At 43.2% G+C, this 17,250-nt stretch overlaps 1 protein-coding gene and 1 long non-coding RNA gene across 2 annotated transcripts; one reads left to right on the top strand and one right to left on the bottom strand.

Annotated features, from left to right (window-relative positions):
• Positions 1-6,166: 6,166 nt before the first annotated feature.
• Positions 6,167-13,464, bottom strand: LOC135365521 (uncharacterized). Its single transcript, XR_010413476.1, has 3 exons — positions 13,055-13,464; positions 12,129-12,228; positions 6,167-6,291 (listed from the first exon to the last, which is right to left on the bottom strand). It is a non-coding gene; the product is annotated as an uncharacterized LOC135365521 (long non-coding RNA).
• A 141-nt stretch (positions 13,465-13,605) lies between these two features.
• ID4 (inhibitor of DNA binding 4) lies at positions 13,606-16,994 on the top strand. The gene is made up of 3 exons (XM_045866313.3): positions 13,606-14,474; positions 14,858-14,916; positions 15,483-16,994. Exons 1-2 carry the CDS (start codon positions 14,034-14,036, stop codon positions 14,900-14,902), a joined length of 486 nt encoding a protein of 161 aa, XP_045722269.1. The 5' UTR covers positions 13,606-14,033; the 3' UTR covers positions 14,903-14,916; positions 15,483-16,994.
• Positions 16,995-17,250: the final 256 nt, after the last annotated feature.

Raw genomic sequence — 17,250 nt, 5'->3', positions numbered from 1 at the left:
TTCTGCTTTATAAAAGGATATTGTTATAGGTAACTTCTGTTTTAAGATAAATACTAGAGTTAGTAATATGTTTTTCATGACTTCTAATTCTGTTGAATTTTGAGATATTTTAGGGAGTGAGCTCATGTTTTTCTCACCAAACTCTGTGAAGCGTTTTCATTGTCAGGAAAAGGGCTCCACCCTCCCTTTTGCTGGCTATAATCAACAGTAATACCAAAGCTGCGATGGTGGTTACTCTGGACTGGGAGTTCTCCTCCAAAGTGAAACTTGGCTGGGGAAATGCTACTCCTCCTTTCACTCCTAAGAGCCTATATTTGGAGAACCAGTTTACCCTGCTCATCTTGGTTTTTTTGTATTTATTTTTTGACAGTTTCTCTCCCATGATTAATGCCTGGCTTAGTTCTAAATTTGAAAATGCAGCATGCACAGGAATACTAATATTGACACGATTCGTGTTCAGACCTCTGAAAATGAGTAGATAGGATATTGACATAGTTATAGATACAGATTATTAATCTTTTTGCCCGATTCACCTTTTTTTCTTTTGCTCTTTTAAAGTTGTTAATCTACATTTACTCTGTTGATTGCAACTGCTAACTAATTTCACTCAGTCCTTCATTTTGGGATACCTCTGAGGATGCTGAGAATTATATATCTATATGTGAAGGCATCTCAGAGTGCCTAGTGTGTAGTCACAGTTCAATAGATGGTAGCTACCATGTGCTGTCACATCATCGACCTCTGTCTCTACTTTGTTCCCTCCCCAATTCATTTCCATTCATTTCTGCACATCTAACTCTCGAAAAATTCTGTCTTGAATTATCTACCTTTACCCTACAGGCTCGAGGATATCTCATATGTACAGTGTTTGTTTTGTTTTTGTTTTTTTTAAAGATTTTATTTGTTTATTTGACAGAGAGACACAGCGAGAGAGGGAACACAAGCAGGGGGAGTGGGAGAGGGAGAAGCAGGCTTCTGCTGAGCAGGGAGCCCGATGCGGGGCTCAATCCCAGGACCCTGGGATCATGACCTGAGCCGAAGGCAGAGGCTTAACGACTGAGCCACCCAGGCGCCCCTACAGTGTTTGTTTTTTTTTAAATTTATTATTCTACTCATGTTGACTAGACCAGTTATTTTTCGAAATGTGGTCCTTGAATCACCACATTTGAATCACCTGAAGCAGAATGAGGTAAGGGGTGGTTCTCAGATATCTGGATATAAAACAAGGATGCAGGAGATCATTATGCGCACCATTTGGGAACAAGCATTAATCTTTCAACCCTACTGTTTCATCGATGCCATCACTTTTGCCAGTGATTTTTAAGATAGTGAAAAAGAGATTGATCTTACCACATCCTTAAAGTAACCCATATTTGTAGAGTATAATTCTCTAGAACTTACTGATCAGAATAAAATACATATTATGATTAAAAAGATTTAAATCTCCAGAAGAAATAGAAGGACCTAATACAAATTGGTAGATATTGAATGAATGATAATACAATGGATTCAAGCCTCCCCAGGTTTAAGTGCCTTTGGTATTTGAAGAGATGAAAGAGTGAATGCATGCAGTGCCCTAAATTGTGAACTCCAGGTGACATCATTTATAGGGAAACTGGCTATGATTTCCCTGCTTTAATTAGAAGATGAGTCCAACGATGTGTTGTTGTATATGAGGTGAGTTGTTGCAAATCCTTTCCAACTATATAGACACTCTACTTCCTGAAAAAAAAGTCAATAAAAATGTGGAAGATAACCAGGATTTATCTGTGCAATTGGACTATGGAGTAATGAGACTAGTTTTCTTGGATGACTTATGGAAATCAGAACTGATAATAAAGATTCATACTTTGTATTTCAAAAATGCAGCCACTACATGAATATAAATGTCTTCCACATTACAGATGAGACTCTTGTGCTACATGGTAATGTACAAGGCTTGCACAAAGCAAACAGGATGCTTTCAAATAAGTGCTGAATCTCTTGCAAGATGAAATATTTCTATTATTGACATAGGTCAAGTACCTTCATCACCAAGGTACCTGTTTAGCTTAGCTCTTTGCTGTCTGTACTAAAGCGGTGTTAGGCATTAGAAAGTGAAGACCAGTGAAGCATTTTACTAAAACTATAATTGCAAAGCTAATTGGAGATTGCAAATTAAGAAGGAATAGCATGCACAGTGACAGAAGAATGTCATGAAATCACAGAAATTTACATTTGGAAGGGACCTAGATAATTTCCACTCCAACCTTCCACCCAAATCATTTTATTCTGCTTTAAATATGTGAATACAGGGAAAATTCTACGGGTTTACCTAGTAAATATTTGTATCACATTCTAGCAACTCTCATTAAAATAGCTCATTCATTCAAAATATCATCTCTAATGTTTTTTGCCTTTTTGTATTTACTTTCCTAAATGTCAGACCTGGATTCTTGCCCCACCCCTCACATTTTCTTTTCTATGTGATCTCTGAAAAGTTTGATCTGAGGTATTATTTGCTCTATTAGTGTCCAGATACTTCCCAATCACTAATCCAAATTCTTCTGCTGATTATAAGTAGCCCTTAGTTAGCATGTTACAATCATTGGTAGAAATATAAAAATTACATATCCAAGAGGAAAAGCCATATTGATTTAGATGTGTGATTTTTATTCATGACAAGGGAATGAGAACTAACAGGGAGACCTTCAGCCAGTTTCCCTCCTCTGCCATATACGATCCCATAAGCAAGTTGATGGTCTATTTAGGAATGGTCTTTGGAGCTGGCTCTCATACCTGCTCCACTTGCCTACTCACCTCTAAAATCTGGAGATAGAGCTGTGGCCAACACTTCTTCACATTTTTTGAAACAAGTCTAAGTTTGATCAAGACCTAGAACAGATTAACACTCTATTTTTTTAGGTTACCCAAGGCAGAAGGAAGGAAGAGATCTCTTGTTACGCCTGCAGTAAAGACCTTAGCACCACCATTTTAGTGAAATGATAACCACACTTCCTCAGTTCAGCAGGACAGATATAAAGATGCATCGGGAACCTGGTGGCTCAGCAAATATACTATGACAGGATGAAAAAGAGTGCTTTGCTTTTGTGATTTCATGTCCTTTCAGAAATTAAATAATGGATTTCTGACCACCCAGATTATAAAACTGCTGTCTCATCAACATGTTAAACATTAATCATATTACAATCGAGACAATAAAGAATCATCCTTACACTAAAGACATTTCTATCCCAAGACAATTTTGCCCAAATAAATGATTATATTAGTGACATTGTTATAATAGGCATTTCTAAACTCATATCGTTGAAGGGGACCTTTATACCTACTTGACTTACATAGTTCTGTGCTTGGTTGTTCAATAAAATGAATGAATACCTGAATTTCCAAAAAGAAACTTGATAAAAATTGTCTTCTCTACTTACTTATTCCTCGTTTACATTTTAACCAATAGGACAGGCAGTTTATCATTTGCTATTGGATTACAGTGGTGACTACGGAATTCAAAAGAAAACTGGTTTGGCCTCCAGGAATAAAAGGGTTTGGGCCAATGTGGGTGAATATAATGATTAGTTGGTGTGCAGAGAGGACATAAACTTCATTGTCAAAATTGTTTGCAACTGCATTTAAATTCAGGTTGTAGGAGATGATTGAGCAAGAAAATAATGAATTGAAAGAAAGGACTGAGAGGCTCAGCCTAGAAATGAACCCTTAGTAGAGAGAGAACCAACAGTAGCAGAAGTACTGACATGATCCTACTCATGGTACCCATAACAGTTCCGGGGCTCACTCATGCAACCCACATGCTCTGCTTTCTATCCCATGATGTCTCCTTTCCACCATTTCCCTCCCTTGAGAAATCTCCAGCAAATTCATAATTTAAAGTCTTAGCAACTTTTCTAGAGCTTTTTTTGTTAAGTAGACCAGAACCTTCCTGGGATGTCAGCTGCTCCAGTGGATCCACCATTACTTGGCTCCAACACTTCCTCTTCTCATTTCAACAAGCCAACCACTCTCTGAATATGTGGGAAATCTGCAGGTCACCTCTGAACAGCTCTTCATTAGGATGTCATCCTGAGAGATGGTGCCGAGCCACCTGAGTAGCCACTTGAGCACTTCCCAATAAATCTCCTTATTAAGCCATAAAAAGTAACAAAAAGAACTGGCCTTGCCTTAAGATGTTTTGGTAGTTGAAGATCCATCCCGACACAGCTTGAAGAGAACTGCGCAGTAGCATGCCAACAAATGCAAACCACTGTGTAATACTGAGTTAAAAGAAGTGCATCAGATGTGATGAGACTACACAGCCAAAAGTTGGAAACAATACAAATATTTATAATAGTTTGTTAAATGAGTTATGGCATGTCCACATAATAGACTACCATGCAACCATAAAAATGATGACAAAGACAAGTAACTATTGATAGGAAAATGTATCCATGCCATATAAAGTGAAAATTAGGTTTCCAAGAAGTATGCATTGCATGTCAAAAATCTTTGCTCGAGAAATAATATCTATATTCACGGTGTGGTTATTTCTAGGTGTGGGTTATTTTCATCTTTATGTTTTTCTGTAGTTTCTCAATTACCTTGCAATTTTTATATCCTTCATTATAAAATGGAAAGTCAATAAAGTGACTTGTAAATAATGATAGCAAGGGAATTCATGATCAATAGCTTCGTGGATGCAGAAGCCATGGTTTTTGAAGGAACTGGTGGTTGCAGATTGGGAGAAAAGAAAGTGAAAAATGGTTTTGAAGGGAAGAGTATGATGAGATGAGGAATAAAAGTACTAGTCAAATGTAAAGCAATGGATGTTGAGTGTTTGGACTGAGGCAGGAAGAATGACAAGGGAGACCCTTGCTTTTCACTCCTCCGAGCTTCTGCTCCTGCCATTGCCACTACCTGGAAAGCCTTCACCACTGAAAAAGTCATCTTTCAGGATCGAGCTCAAGTCACTCTTCCTCTTTCAAGCTTCCTTTGACCCAGGCTTTGGTTTTTGCCTCCACAGTAGCCCATACATGCCTGTATTATGGCACAGAATGCATTGTATTTCATTAATGAATTTTTAATTTGTGTAAGCCATCATCTCAACAGTAAGTTCCATGGGGGCAAGAGATTTAACTTTTCTTGAATGCAGTCTTGTCATATAACAAATGTACAATACATATGTTGTAGGCTTGACTCGAGTTGACTTGAATCGAAACCGTTTTGGAGAAGGATCAGTTGACAGAGAGCCTTAAAAGTAAGGCTGAAAAGATCGGTTTTATATAATTCATAATGTAGAAATTTTAAGCATATATCTCTTTGGGATATTAGGATGCTTTTCCTAGAAGTTGGATAAAAAGAAAGCTTTATGAGTCTTCCAACTGTGTTCACCAGAGATCAAGAGTCGGCGGCTCTGGGAAGACTGTTGATGGACAATGTGGGAAGGTGCCAGACTTGCCCACTTAATAATCTGCTAAAGGGCAAACTCATTTTATGTAGTACAAGTTGTAGATTCCTGATAAAGACAGCACAATAGGTTGATGACCAATGTTAAAGCATTTTTAACAAGTTACTTGGATATCCTAAAATTCCAACCTAATTATTCCCCAAAGCCTCAAAGACAATATATGTAGCATGTTTACAATGTCACAGGAATTGTCTTATTTTCCCTTATAATGTGTCTTGGCCATTTTTAGAACATAATGCAAACAAAGAGAATCATACATTGATGTTGACCTAATGAACAAGTTGTTTTGAACATGGTAAATAGGGTTCCCTTAGACCAAGTAGTATTATCTAATGTTTTATCAAATTTTTAGATTATTCTGTCAAATAGACTTTTAAGAAAATATATTCCATCCAAGATTTTAGTCTTTAAAGATTAGAAATATCATTTAATTCTATTCAAGGAAAAGTAGTAACTATAATCCCTCCCAAAGGGATGGTTTTATTTAAACTGGACAATTTTCACATACAATCACCAATGTTGATAAAGCTCAGAGTTAATTCAGTCCCTTTTTCCTTTAATCCTGCATCTTGAATTCCTTTAGTGTTTTGTTGCATGTGTTTTGCTAGTAGAAAAATGTAGGAGTTTAATTATTTCTCATACAAGTGGGTTTTCATGCTGTTCATCTACTTTCCAGGGCCATCTTGCACTGCAGGTACACAGTTCACGGACATCATGAGCCATCCAACGACAATGACAACCGTGTGAGATCTGCAAAAAAGGTCTCAAAAATTCCTCTTCAGGGAAAAAATTGCAACCATTTCTTGAACATTGTATCCATTCTTAGGAACCATGACCTAGATACCAACAAAAGGGGAAAGTTCTCAGCAAAGGCAGATTTACTGTGTGACCAGCTCACGTCCAGCATTCAGATCCAAGATATGAAACAAATTACTGTTTAGTTAGCATCTTTAGTTTAAGTAGTTAAAACACATCTCATTGTGCTTTTTCTAGACTGGGGGATTATTTTGCATTCACCGTACAAGAAAGGGAAATGTAGCTGAAATCTTTCATCAGTGGAAGGTTAGCACCAGTTTGTGCTGTGACTAGAAGAGATCTTAGCAGTGACTTTACTTGTGGTATTGCCTGCTCAAAGAAAGGATGCAGCAGATACAAATCAGTAATTATTAGGACGAAAGTTTTTGTAGATTTTATCTATTTGAGAGAGAGAGAGAGAGCAGAGCAGGGAAAGGGGCAAAGGAAGAGGGAGAGGGAGAATCTCAAGTAGACTCCCCACTGAGCGTGGAGTCAAAGGCAGGGCTAGATCTCCTGATCCTGGAGGTCATGACCTGAGCCGAAATCAAGAGTCGGATGCTTAACTGACTGAGCCACCCAGGCGCCCCTATTAGGATGAATTTTAAATAGTACACACATACATGCATATATTCTTGTCTTGAATTTCTCCTCTAATGGATAATGATGAGCTAACACAATAACTTGTTTTCTTTGGCATCTTTATAACCATTTACCTATTACAAGCCCCTTTCAATAATGGTGCAGACTTCAGGGGACATTGAGTATCTTTTATACGCAAGTCTACTGCCTCCTATTGTTTACTTACTGCCCTTCTCCTAGGGTGTTCAATGCAGCTACTCCTCACTCCATCCTCATAAATCCCTCCTCTTGCCAGATGAAGAAGCTGAGGCTACAGACTGAGCCATAGGATTTTAGAGGCAAAACTAGGATACCAGCTGGGATTTTTTACTCCCTGTTCTGGAAGTGAATGCATTTAATCCTGTTAGATTGTTTATTTTCTTGAGACAGAAAGGGTAAAGAGGGGAAATGGCAAGTCATCCTGAATATAGAATGATGGAGCTTCTTATCGTCCCCATCCAGTGTGTGTGTGCCCCCAGGCAGCTGTTAATGTGGGGTACCTGAGGCAGCAGATGCTGCAGCTGGGGTGAAGCACTGAGATGAGAGTCCAGAGCATAGCTTTCATTCTGCACAAGGGAAGAGTATTTCCAATAATCAGGTTGAGTCCTCCTCAGAGCCTCAAATCCATGTCACATTAGAACAACACAAAACAGGGAGGAGTGGATGTGGTTTTAGCAAAGCCCATTTCTAGCAGGTGATTGACTATGTTAATGGATCCCCATGACAGCTGACATATTCAAGCATACATGTCTCATGTCTTCTTTGGAGGGCATCTCACCAGCATTCAGCTAATGCTATAATCCCTGACGGATAGCACTATGATACAGAGTTTAAGAGAGAGAGAGAGAGAGAGAGAGAGAGATGATAAAATACCCATCTACAGAAGTTAAAGAACAAACTGGTGGATTCATGGAAGAAGCTCTTCTGAGATCGAAATATTAATTCTAAAAATTAATACTTTTTAAAATCTTTATGGAGATATAATTGTCATACCATATAAAGTGATATACTATATATATATACCTATATATAGATATATATATTGCACAACTTGATACATTTTGACATTACCATTACCATAATACTGATAGTAAATGTACCTGTCATTCTTGTGTCCCCTCATGGCCCTTGGATATATTATTTTACTCCTCTTGGATAGATGCCTAGCAGTAGAATTATGGTATGCTATGTGGCGTGCGTATGTTTAACGTTTTAAGAAACTGCCAAACTGTTTTTCCAAAGCGGTTTTTCTCAGTTTACATTCCCACCAGCAGTGTGGAGAGCTCCAGGTATTGTGCATCCTCACCAATATTTAGTGTGGTTAGTCTTTTTAATTTTAGCTGTTCTGACAGGTGTGTAGTGATATCTCATAGTAGCTTTGAAGTGTACTTATACCCCAAATGACGAGTGATATTGAGCATCTTTCCTGTGCTTATTTGTCACTTGTATATTTTATTTAGTGGACTGTCTGGTCAGATCTTTTGTCCACATTTTAATTGGGTTGTTTGTTCTTTTCTTATTGAGTTTGAGAGATCTTTTATGTTCTTGGTAGATGCTCTTGATATATTTTGGATACAGGCCCTTTTTTGAAGACATTCACAAACTGCTTTTAACATCCGTATGGAAATGCAACATATATCCAGAATAGCCAAGCAACTTTGTAATGAAGAACAACAAAGCTGGAGGATCAGTCAATCAATACTACCTGATTTCAAGACTTACTCTAAAGCTATAGTAATCAAGACAGTATGGTGTAAAAACAGACAAATAGACCCATGAAACAAAATTCAGAGGCCAGAAATAGAACCATACATATATACACAACCAATTTTTGACAAAGGTGCAAAGCCAGTCCAATGGAAAAAGGAGTCTTTTCAACAGAGGGTGATGGAACTATCAGACATGCGTATGCAAAAAATAGAAACTTCAATTCATATCTTGACCCACATACAAAATAACCACAAAACGGATCACAGACCTAAACCTAAAACCTAAAGCCAGAACTGGCTACATAATTTGTGGGCCCAGTGCAAAATGAAAACATGGGCCCTCTTGTCAAAAATTACTGAGAATTTCAAGATAGTAACATCAGAGCATTAAACCAACGAGACCCTTCTAAGCTTGGGACCCTGTTTGGCTGCATACGTTGTGTGCCCATAAAACCAACCCAGCCTAAAAATTATAAAATGTCTAGAAGAAAACACAGGAGAAAACTTTCATTACCTTGGGTTATGCAAAGATTTCTTAGATATACCAAAAGCATGCTCCATTAAAGAACAAATTGATAAAATGAACATCATCAAAATTAAAAACTTGTGCTCTCCTAGATTGTTAAGTGAATGAGAAGACAAGCCACAGACTGAGAAATAATATGTGCCAAAAATAATAATAAAGTTTAACACTCATTAAGTGCCAGATACTGTTCTAAGAATTTTATATAAGTTTAAATATATATATGAACACATTATAAAGCAGATATAATTTCTATCCTCATTTCATGTAAGAAAGGCAGAGGAATTTAAAAATCCAGCTTAATGATATAAAATTACTAAACCAAGGAGCCAAAATTGGAGCCCAGGCATTCGGACTTAAAAAAAAAAAAAAAAGATTTTATTTATTTATTAGAGTGAGGGAGAGAGAGAGAGAGAGAGAGAGCATGAGCAGGGGGAGGGGCAGCGGGAGAAGGAGAAGCAGACTCCCCACTGAGCAGGGAGCCCAACGTGGGGCTCAATCCCAGGACCCTGGGTTCATGACCTGAGCCGAAGGCAGACGCCTAACCGACTGAGCCACCCAGAGGCGTTCTGACTTTTAAGCCCACATTCTTGGGGTGCCTGGGTGGCTCAGTCGGTTAAGCATCTGCCTTTGGCTGGGTCATGATCCCAGGGTCCTGGGGTCGAGTCCCATGTTGGCGGGGGGGGGGTGCTTCTCAGCAGGGAGGCTGCTTCTCCTTCTACCACTGCCCCTCACCCCGCTCGTGTGCTCTCTCTCTCTCTAATAAACAAATAGAATCATTAAAAAAAAAAAAAAGCCTTACACTCTTACTCTCCTAAGGTAAAAACAAAGGACACCTCTTTCTTCTTCACATCAGCTCCTTCTTATTTCAACAGACTACCTTTCAAAATTCCTGAAGTAGGCATTTTTGCTGGCCACGTCTGCTTGGCTATGTTCAATATATAACGTCTCCTTCTTATAAGGCTTTCCCAAGACTGGGCAAATCAAAAAGGTTATCAGTGCTTCCGGGACTGGTATCAGCAATCCATGGGTAGCACAAGTAAGTCTGTAACACTCAGTGCCAGATAAAGCAGCCTTGAGCATGAACTGCCACATTGCCCAATGTACTCTTTTGGAGCAAGGGACGCTCCTGCAACAGAGTGCATACTGGTTCCTTGTGCCTGGAAAGAATGCATGTGCCTCCTTCCAGTGACCATTTACATCTAGAGAGGCATCAAGGCATGGGAATGCTCCTGTTTATCTGTCTGAGCCCACCCACTGCTTCCCTGCAAGCCATGGGGAAAGAAGTATCAAGTCCTAAAAAGGCATTTGGACTGAATAGCACAATATGCTTGGATACCCTTGCTTCATGTAAACACAGGGTGCTTGTGAATTCTAAGAGCCTGGGTGTTGCAGTTCAGCAAGGCTCTGATTAGCGTCTAGAAAGCATCCCAAGAAAGGGCTGCAGAACTCTTTGTCTGGAGGGAGGGTGTACACATGACTCTGGGCACCAGGGCTCCCTGGCAATTTTCCCAAGACTATTTCATCCCAGGGTCCCTCTAAGGAACATTTTGGGAGCCTCTAGCACTTTCATGGCAAAGGGCTTTTGGCTAGCTAGCCCATCTTACTTTTACAAGTGCCAGCGAAGCATTTTGATGTAAAAGGAAGAGTCGTGGGAAACTAAGTTTCCCTCTCCTTTGCATTACAGATCATGTAGCTTGCAAGGTTTTCCCAAAATCCAGTCATTGCTGAGTAAACTCCGGTTTGAACGATCAGTGCTGGGAGTCTTTTATGACTTCAGCTTTGACGTCATGCAAGGGACTGTGTCTAAGAATCAAAAACATACATTGGTTAGCCCCTGGTGCTCTCAGGTTTCGGAGGCCGAAAAGCACAGGATTTGATACTTTATTTCCATCGTATAATGTTTTCCTAGCTTTTAACTGATTAATGTCTTCCAACCTGGCAGGATTTGGGGGATCACATTTTTCCTGGGTGTTCTTGATCATGTGGCCAGGGTACATTCCTTTGAACTTAGGCTCCACAGTAACCCAGCTATTCTGACTTTGAGCCAGTCACACAGAGCAACTCCAACAAAACCTGAAACTCTGGCATTTGGCACTTGTCACACCCAGGGTACGGCTCTCTGAGATTTAGCAAAGTCCAACAAGATGGATAGGTTTGTTCCTTTGTGTCACGTATTTAAAACTTACATTTTAAATCGAATCAACTCAGGACCTGTAAAGTTTTGAAATGAGTGTGCCCCAGGTATAGTAGCATTGTTCAATTTTGCCAGAGAATAATCTTAGGTTTTAAATGTTGAAGCAGCTTTTAAACTCTAACAAAGAAAAAAAATCAATGGAACAGAAACATCTGTACATATCTCCACTTATTATTACCATCTGTGATGATATGACAAGCTCCACGGTAGTAGCTTAATGCCCTCGAGTGCCCCTTGGCCCACCTTTGTCTCTAAAACGAAAATATTCTCTGTGTTTATTCATTCTAATTTAAGAATATATACAGAATATATAAAACTACGCCTGTAGTTAGAAGAAAGTCTTCTTGGAGGTTTTACAATTCTCCTTTTCTTTTTTTTTTTTTTTTTTAAGATTTTATTTATTTATTTGAGAGAGAGAATGAGAGAGAGAGAGCACATGAGAGGGGGGAGGGTCAGAGGCAGAAGCAGGCTCCCTGCCGAGCAGGGAGCCCGATGCGGGACTCGATCCCGGACTCCAGGATCATGACCTGAGCTGAAGGCAGTCGCTTAACCAACTGAGCCACCCAGGCGCCCTACAATTCTCCTTTTCTTGATAAGTGTGTATGTAGACCACCTAAGTATGCATGTAAGTAAGTGAGAATGTCCCTCGTTCCCAAACAATTAGTAGAGATAGTAATGTGTAAGTATTAGGGGAGAGGAGGGATGTTGCATCTTCCTGTGAAACCAGCATTACATCGTTACTCCTCATTTCATCAGGAAAAAGGAATGTGCTCTGGGGAGCTAGTAGTTTAATAGTTATAAAATACCCACGTGGCTAAACAAAGTACCTACCTGCCTGATGCAGGTATTTCAGTTCTGGGCAGGGAGGGAGAGCTTCCTTGAAGAGGGTAAACAGGAAGAGGTGAGGTCCACATCTCTTTCTCTTAATGATCTATAAAAATGAAGGCACCAATCTATAGCAGGTACACAAAAGAAAACTCCTGAGTTAACTCCTCTCTTAGCTTGTCTAAAGGTGGGAGGTTTGCAGGGCGAAGGCACTCAAAATTTATATCCTCAATGACCAGAGAGTCTTAATGCTCATTTCTCAACCAAAGGGCTCAATTTTTCCTTGAAGAGTACACACAGGGTCCTATCAAAGTTCATTGTGCAGTGTTGTTTGAACCCTTCCAGGACAGCTTTCCTATTAGTAACCTCAGAAACGTCCTTAATGAACAGACTTTTCTGCAGGGTGTGGCCCAAGCAGGACTCCAGGAACTGGAAGTGTGAATTTTAATGCTTTGCTGCAAAAGGAGACTGGCCATTCTTAGCATCTTATTTAAAGCGGGGTACGCTTAACACGTGAGGCGGTGCGTTAATGGCCTACATCAAGTCACAGGTATGAATTTTACATAAAACGGATTAATATTATATATCATGGTGGAATTTTAAATACTCCGTGCCCATGCATTTTTAATATTTACGTGCCCTCATTTAATGCTTTGAGGAAATTGCATTTCTTGAGCCCACTTGTGCATCTAGATGGGTGAAAGAAAAATCCTACAACGTTTTGATTTGTATGTCCCTTCACCAAATATCTGCGTTCGGCACTCTTTTCCTTTTTTTTTTTTTTTTTTTTTTTTTGCTAAGCTTTAACCTTTTTTAAAAAAAGAAAACGGAACGGCTGCACATTCCATTCCGTTCCATCATTATGGTTTCGGGGATTGTGAAAAGGCGAGTAATGAAACGGAGAGGGAAAATACAGAAGAGAACGAACGTGCCTTCTTGAACAGCGTCCTTCTTAAGGCACTGGAATCCCAGGGCTGGAGTGATGGGTGGCGGAGGGTCCCCGGTCGCCGCGCGAGGATCCTCGAGCAGGGCCCAGCGCCCCCTCAGCAGCCTAAGCCGGGGGACAGTGAATTCCAGCCGCACATTCCCGCAGTGCTTCGCAGGAACTTCTCCCTCTCTTTCCCCCTCCCTAGGGCACGCACCAGCCTGGCCCGACTCCCCCTCGGCTCTCCCTTCTCAGAACCCCGACCCACGGCGTTGACGGAATGGAGTGCCCTTCCCATTGGCCCGAGCGTCCTTCCCTGAGGCGGCTCCGTCCGCCCGATTGGCTGGCCACTCCCGACCCCCCGCCCACCCGGCCGCTCGGGTTGCCCGGCTCCCCGCCCCCCAGCGCCGCCCGGAGCCTCCGCCCTCGCCGCCTCCCTCCGCGCACCCGCCCGCGCGCCCAGCCCGGCTCCGCTCGGCTCGCGCGGCGACCCCGCCAGCGTGCTGGCCCCGCCCCCGGGGCGCGCGGCTCTATAAATACAGCTGCGCGGCTGGCGGGGCGAGAGCGTAGAGGAGGCGCGCTTGAGAGTCTGTCTGGCGGTGGGGAAGCCTCCGGGCAGGGGAGCGCGGCGGCGGCGGCGGCGGCAGCGGCCGGGCTGTAGTCGGAGCTCCGAAGGGAGTGACGAGGGAACCCGGCGGGCTGCCCTCCTTCCGCTGCGCTTGATTTTTCTTGCCTTTTGGTCCCGGCCGAGTGTCGCCCACTGAGCAGAGATCCCCTCGCAAAACCCGGAGCGACCCTGCCGTCAATTCTTGGGCGCGGGATCGCCGGGAGCTTCGCGGTGCCCCGAGCGCGGACCGAGCGCGCCGGGCGCGAAGGCAAGGGGAGCGGAGCCGGCCGCGGGCGGGGGCCCGGAGCTTGCCTGCCTGCCTCCCTCGCTCGCCCCAGCGGGTCCGCTCGCGCAGGGCGCAGGGCGCAGGGCGCGCGCGATGAAGGCGGTGAGCCCGGTGCGCCCCTCGGGCCGCAAGGCGCCGTCGGGCTGCGGCGGTGGGGAGCTGGCTCTGCGCTGCCTGGCCGAGCACGGCCACAGCCTGGGTGGCTCGGCGGCCGCGGCGGCCGCGGCGGCGGCAGCGCGCTGCAAGGCGGCGGAGGCGGCGGCCGACGAGCCGGCGCTGTGCCTGCAGTGCGATATGAACGACTGCTACAGCCGCCTGCGGAGGCTGGTGCCCACCATCCCGCCCAACAAGAAAGTCAGCAAAGTGGAGATCCTGCAGCACGTTATCGACTACATCCTGGACCTGCAGCTGGCGCTGGAGACGCACCCGGCTCTGCTGAGGCAGCCGCCACCGCCGGCGCCACCGCACCACCCGGCCGGGACCTGCCCGGCAGCGCCGCCGCGGACCCCGCTCACGGCGCTCAACACCGACCCGGTGAGAGGGGCCAGACGCCGGCCCGGAGCGGACGCGGCGGGGGCGGGGGGGCCGGACGCGGGCGCTCCCCTTCCAACGGGCAGGGGCGGCGGGGAAATGACAGCACCCCCCTCCCTCCTCCGGGCGCCCGGGGCCACCAGCGGCGGGCTCCGCGCGGCGAGCGCAGGTCCGGGTGAACGCGCCGGGGGGGCTGGGGCTCTGCGCATCCTGGGCTGTCAAGTCCAGCCTGCGCCTGGGGTGGGGCTGGGGGAGTCCCCCAGGGCTGCAGGCGGGGGCGGGGGTGCCGGCGTGCCTGCCTGGTTTCCGAGAACGAATCCAGGGCCGTGCCGAGTGCGACGTTTGTGCCTGCTAACCTTCGCCTTGGTGTTCCGTTGCTGTTCCAGGCCGGCGCGGTGAACAAGCAGGGCGACAGCATTCTGTGCCGCTGAGCCGCGCTGTCCAGGTGAGCGCGCGTTTCCCCGCTCCGGTGACGCCCGTCCCCAGGGGCTTCCGGTGCCAGGCACCGCAGTGTTCTGTGCTCCTAAGCATTTCTGAGGGCGAATCCCAGTGAAGGGGACAACCCCCGTCCGTGCCACCGTACTTGGCTTCGGTAATTGGGGGTCCACTCTAAATGGAGACGGGTCAGCAGCTCCTGTCCCCGTCGTCCCCGCCACGCCACCCCCGTGCCTCTCCCACGACCAGCGGGCTCTAACTGCCTTCCTCCCCGCCGAGGGGGGCACCCTGGCGGGCGTGGAAACTGCCCGATGCGCACCCCCCCCCCCCCCCCCCGCTGTCTGACACTCACAAAGTGGGATGCGGGCAGGGCCTGGGAGTGGATCCCCAATCCGGGCTTCCCGGGGGCCAGCAGCTGCCTGCCGCTCTCCTGGCCGGCTGCGGGCTGCGGGTGTTGTCTGACCTGGTGGTTTGTTTTGGGTTGTTGATCAAGCATGTCTTGAGTTTGGTCGGTGGCGCCAGTTAGTCTGCAGCGGGAAGGTTCACACACCCCCTCTATTCATTCCTCTTCCACAGGTGTGCGGCCGCCTGAGCCCGAGCCAGGAGCACTAGAAAGGGAGGGGGAAAGAGCAGAAGTTAGAGAAAAAGCCACCCGAGGAAAGGAGGGGAAAAAAAATATCAGCAAATCCTAGAAACGATTCATTCGTCATTCCAAGAGAGAGAGAGAGAGGGAAAAGAAAAACACAACTTTCATCCTTTTTTTTTTTTTGCACGTTCATAAACATTCTGCATATGTATTCTCTTTTGTCTCTTCATTTATAACCGCTGTGAAATGTACATTTCTGTGTTTTTGGAGGTGCAGTTAAACTTTTAAGCTTAAGTGTGACAGGACTGATAAATAGAAGATCAAGAGTAAATCAACTTTAGAAGCCTACTTTGTGACCAAGGAGCTCAATTTTTGTTTTGAAGCTTTACTAATATAAAAGCATTGTAGATATTTTTTTTTTTTTTGACATCTATTGTTTAAAATAGATGATTATAACGGGGCAGGGAACTTTCTTTTCCCTGCAAGAATGTTACATATTGTATAGATAACTGAGTGACATTTCATACCATGTATATATAGAGATGTTCTATAAGTGTGAGAAAGTATATGCTTTAATAGACTACTGTAATTATAAGATATTTTTAATTAAATATTTTTTTGTAAATATTATGTGTGTGTTTTTTTTAATCTATGGGAATATTTCTTTTGGAAAATTATTTTTCAGCTCCATTGCAGAGCTCTTGATATCCTGAATGTCTTTTCTGTTAGGCCTAGCTTTTAATTTGTTTTTGTTTTATGCAGTGTCGTGTAGACTTGGAAGTAATAGTTATAGCTAGTAGTCCTGCATGACTGCATGAGATGTTTAATCACAAAATAAACTTGTTCTGAGTCCATTCAAATGTGTTTTCTTTAACCTAGATTGAAATCTTTGTATTTGAAACATACATGTTAGAAATATACTTTATCAGTTTTTAAGTACAGGGTTTGATAGTGTAATATATAAAGAGTAAGTGTTTGCTTTTTTGTTTTTTAACTGAGGTCAAAATGGATTCTGAATGGTTTTGCATATGGGATGGGGAAATGCTTGGATCCTTAAGGAGTTTATGAAATCTGCTGTTTTATGAAAGTGAAAAAAATGCTTATCATTCTTCATTTTACACTAAAGCTTAATGTCGCTACGTTTCATGTCTGTACAGATTATTTAAATCATAGAAATGAAAAATGTTCTCTGCTTGCTACCAAAGGACAAACTCTTGGAAATGAACACTTTCTGCTTTCCTTCCTCCAAAGAATATTAATAGGCAACAGTGGGAGAAAAAAACAAGGCATAATGGCAAATCCTTCAAGCAGGGATAAAAGTCGATCTTCAAACATTAACTTAAGTAGACCAAAAATTCTGATGACCGCATCTAGATTATTTTTTTATAAAAATGATTTTCACTATAGCTATGTTAGTTACTGCTAAACTACTGTCCAATCTCTTGTGATGTGTAACTTTTACATGTGAATATTAAAGTAGATTTATCTGTCTTGTACTGTGATTTCTGGTCTCGTTTCTTCAAAACCCTTTACTTATTTTTTAAGATTTTCTTTTCTCTTTAACGAAGTCAATATTTTCTAGGTTGGATAGGACCATTAGGGCCTGTGAACATTATGCATTTAATGTGATCAGTACTTTGCACACCAGTTAGATGGAATTTTTAGAGTGAGAGAGAATTAAGTAGGATTTAATTGGGTGCTTTGTAAATAGTTAGTCAACTGTGTGTGTAACGTGGTCTGTTTGATTTTTAAAAGGAA

The sequence above is a fragment of the Mirounga angustirostris genome, unplaced genomic scaffold (assembly GCF_029215605.1).
Source record: "Mirounga angustirostris isolate CCGP_5_RB_7025 unplaced genomic scaffold, mMirAng1.0.hap1 SCAF_8, whole genome shotgun sequence".
NCBI classification, from domain to species: Eukaryota; Metazoa; Chordata; class Mammalia; order Carnivora; family Phocidae; genus Mirounga; species Mirounga angustirostris.
Note: the sequence above shows the minus strand (reverse complement) of the source record. Positions and strands in the feature narration are given on the sequence as shown.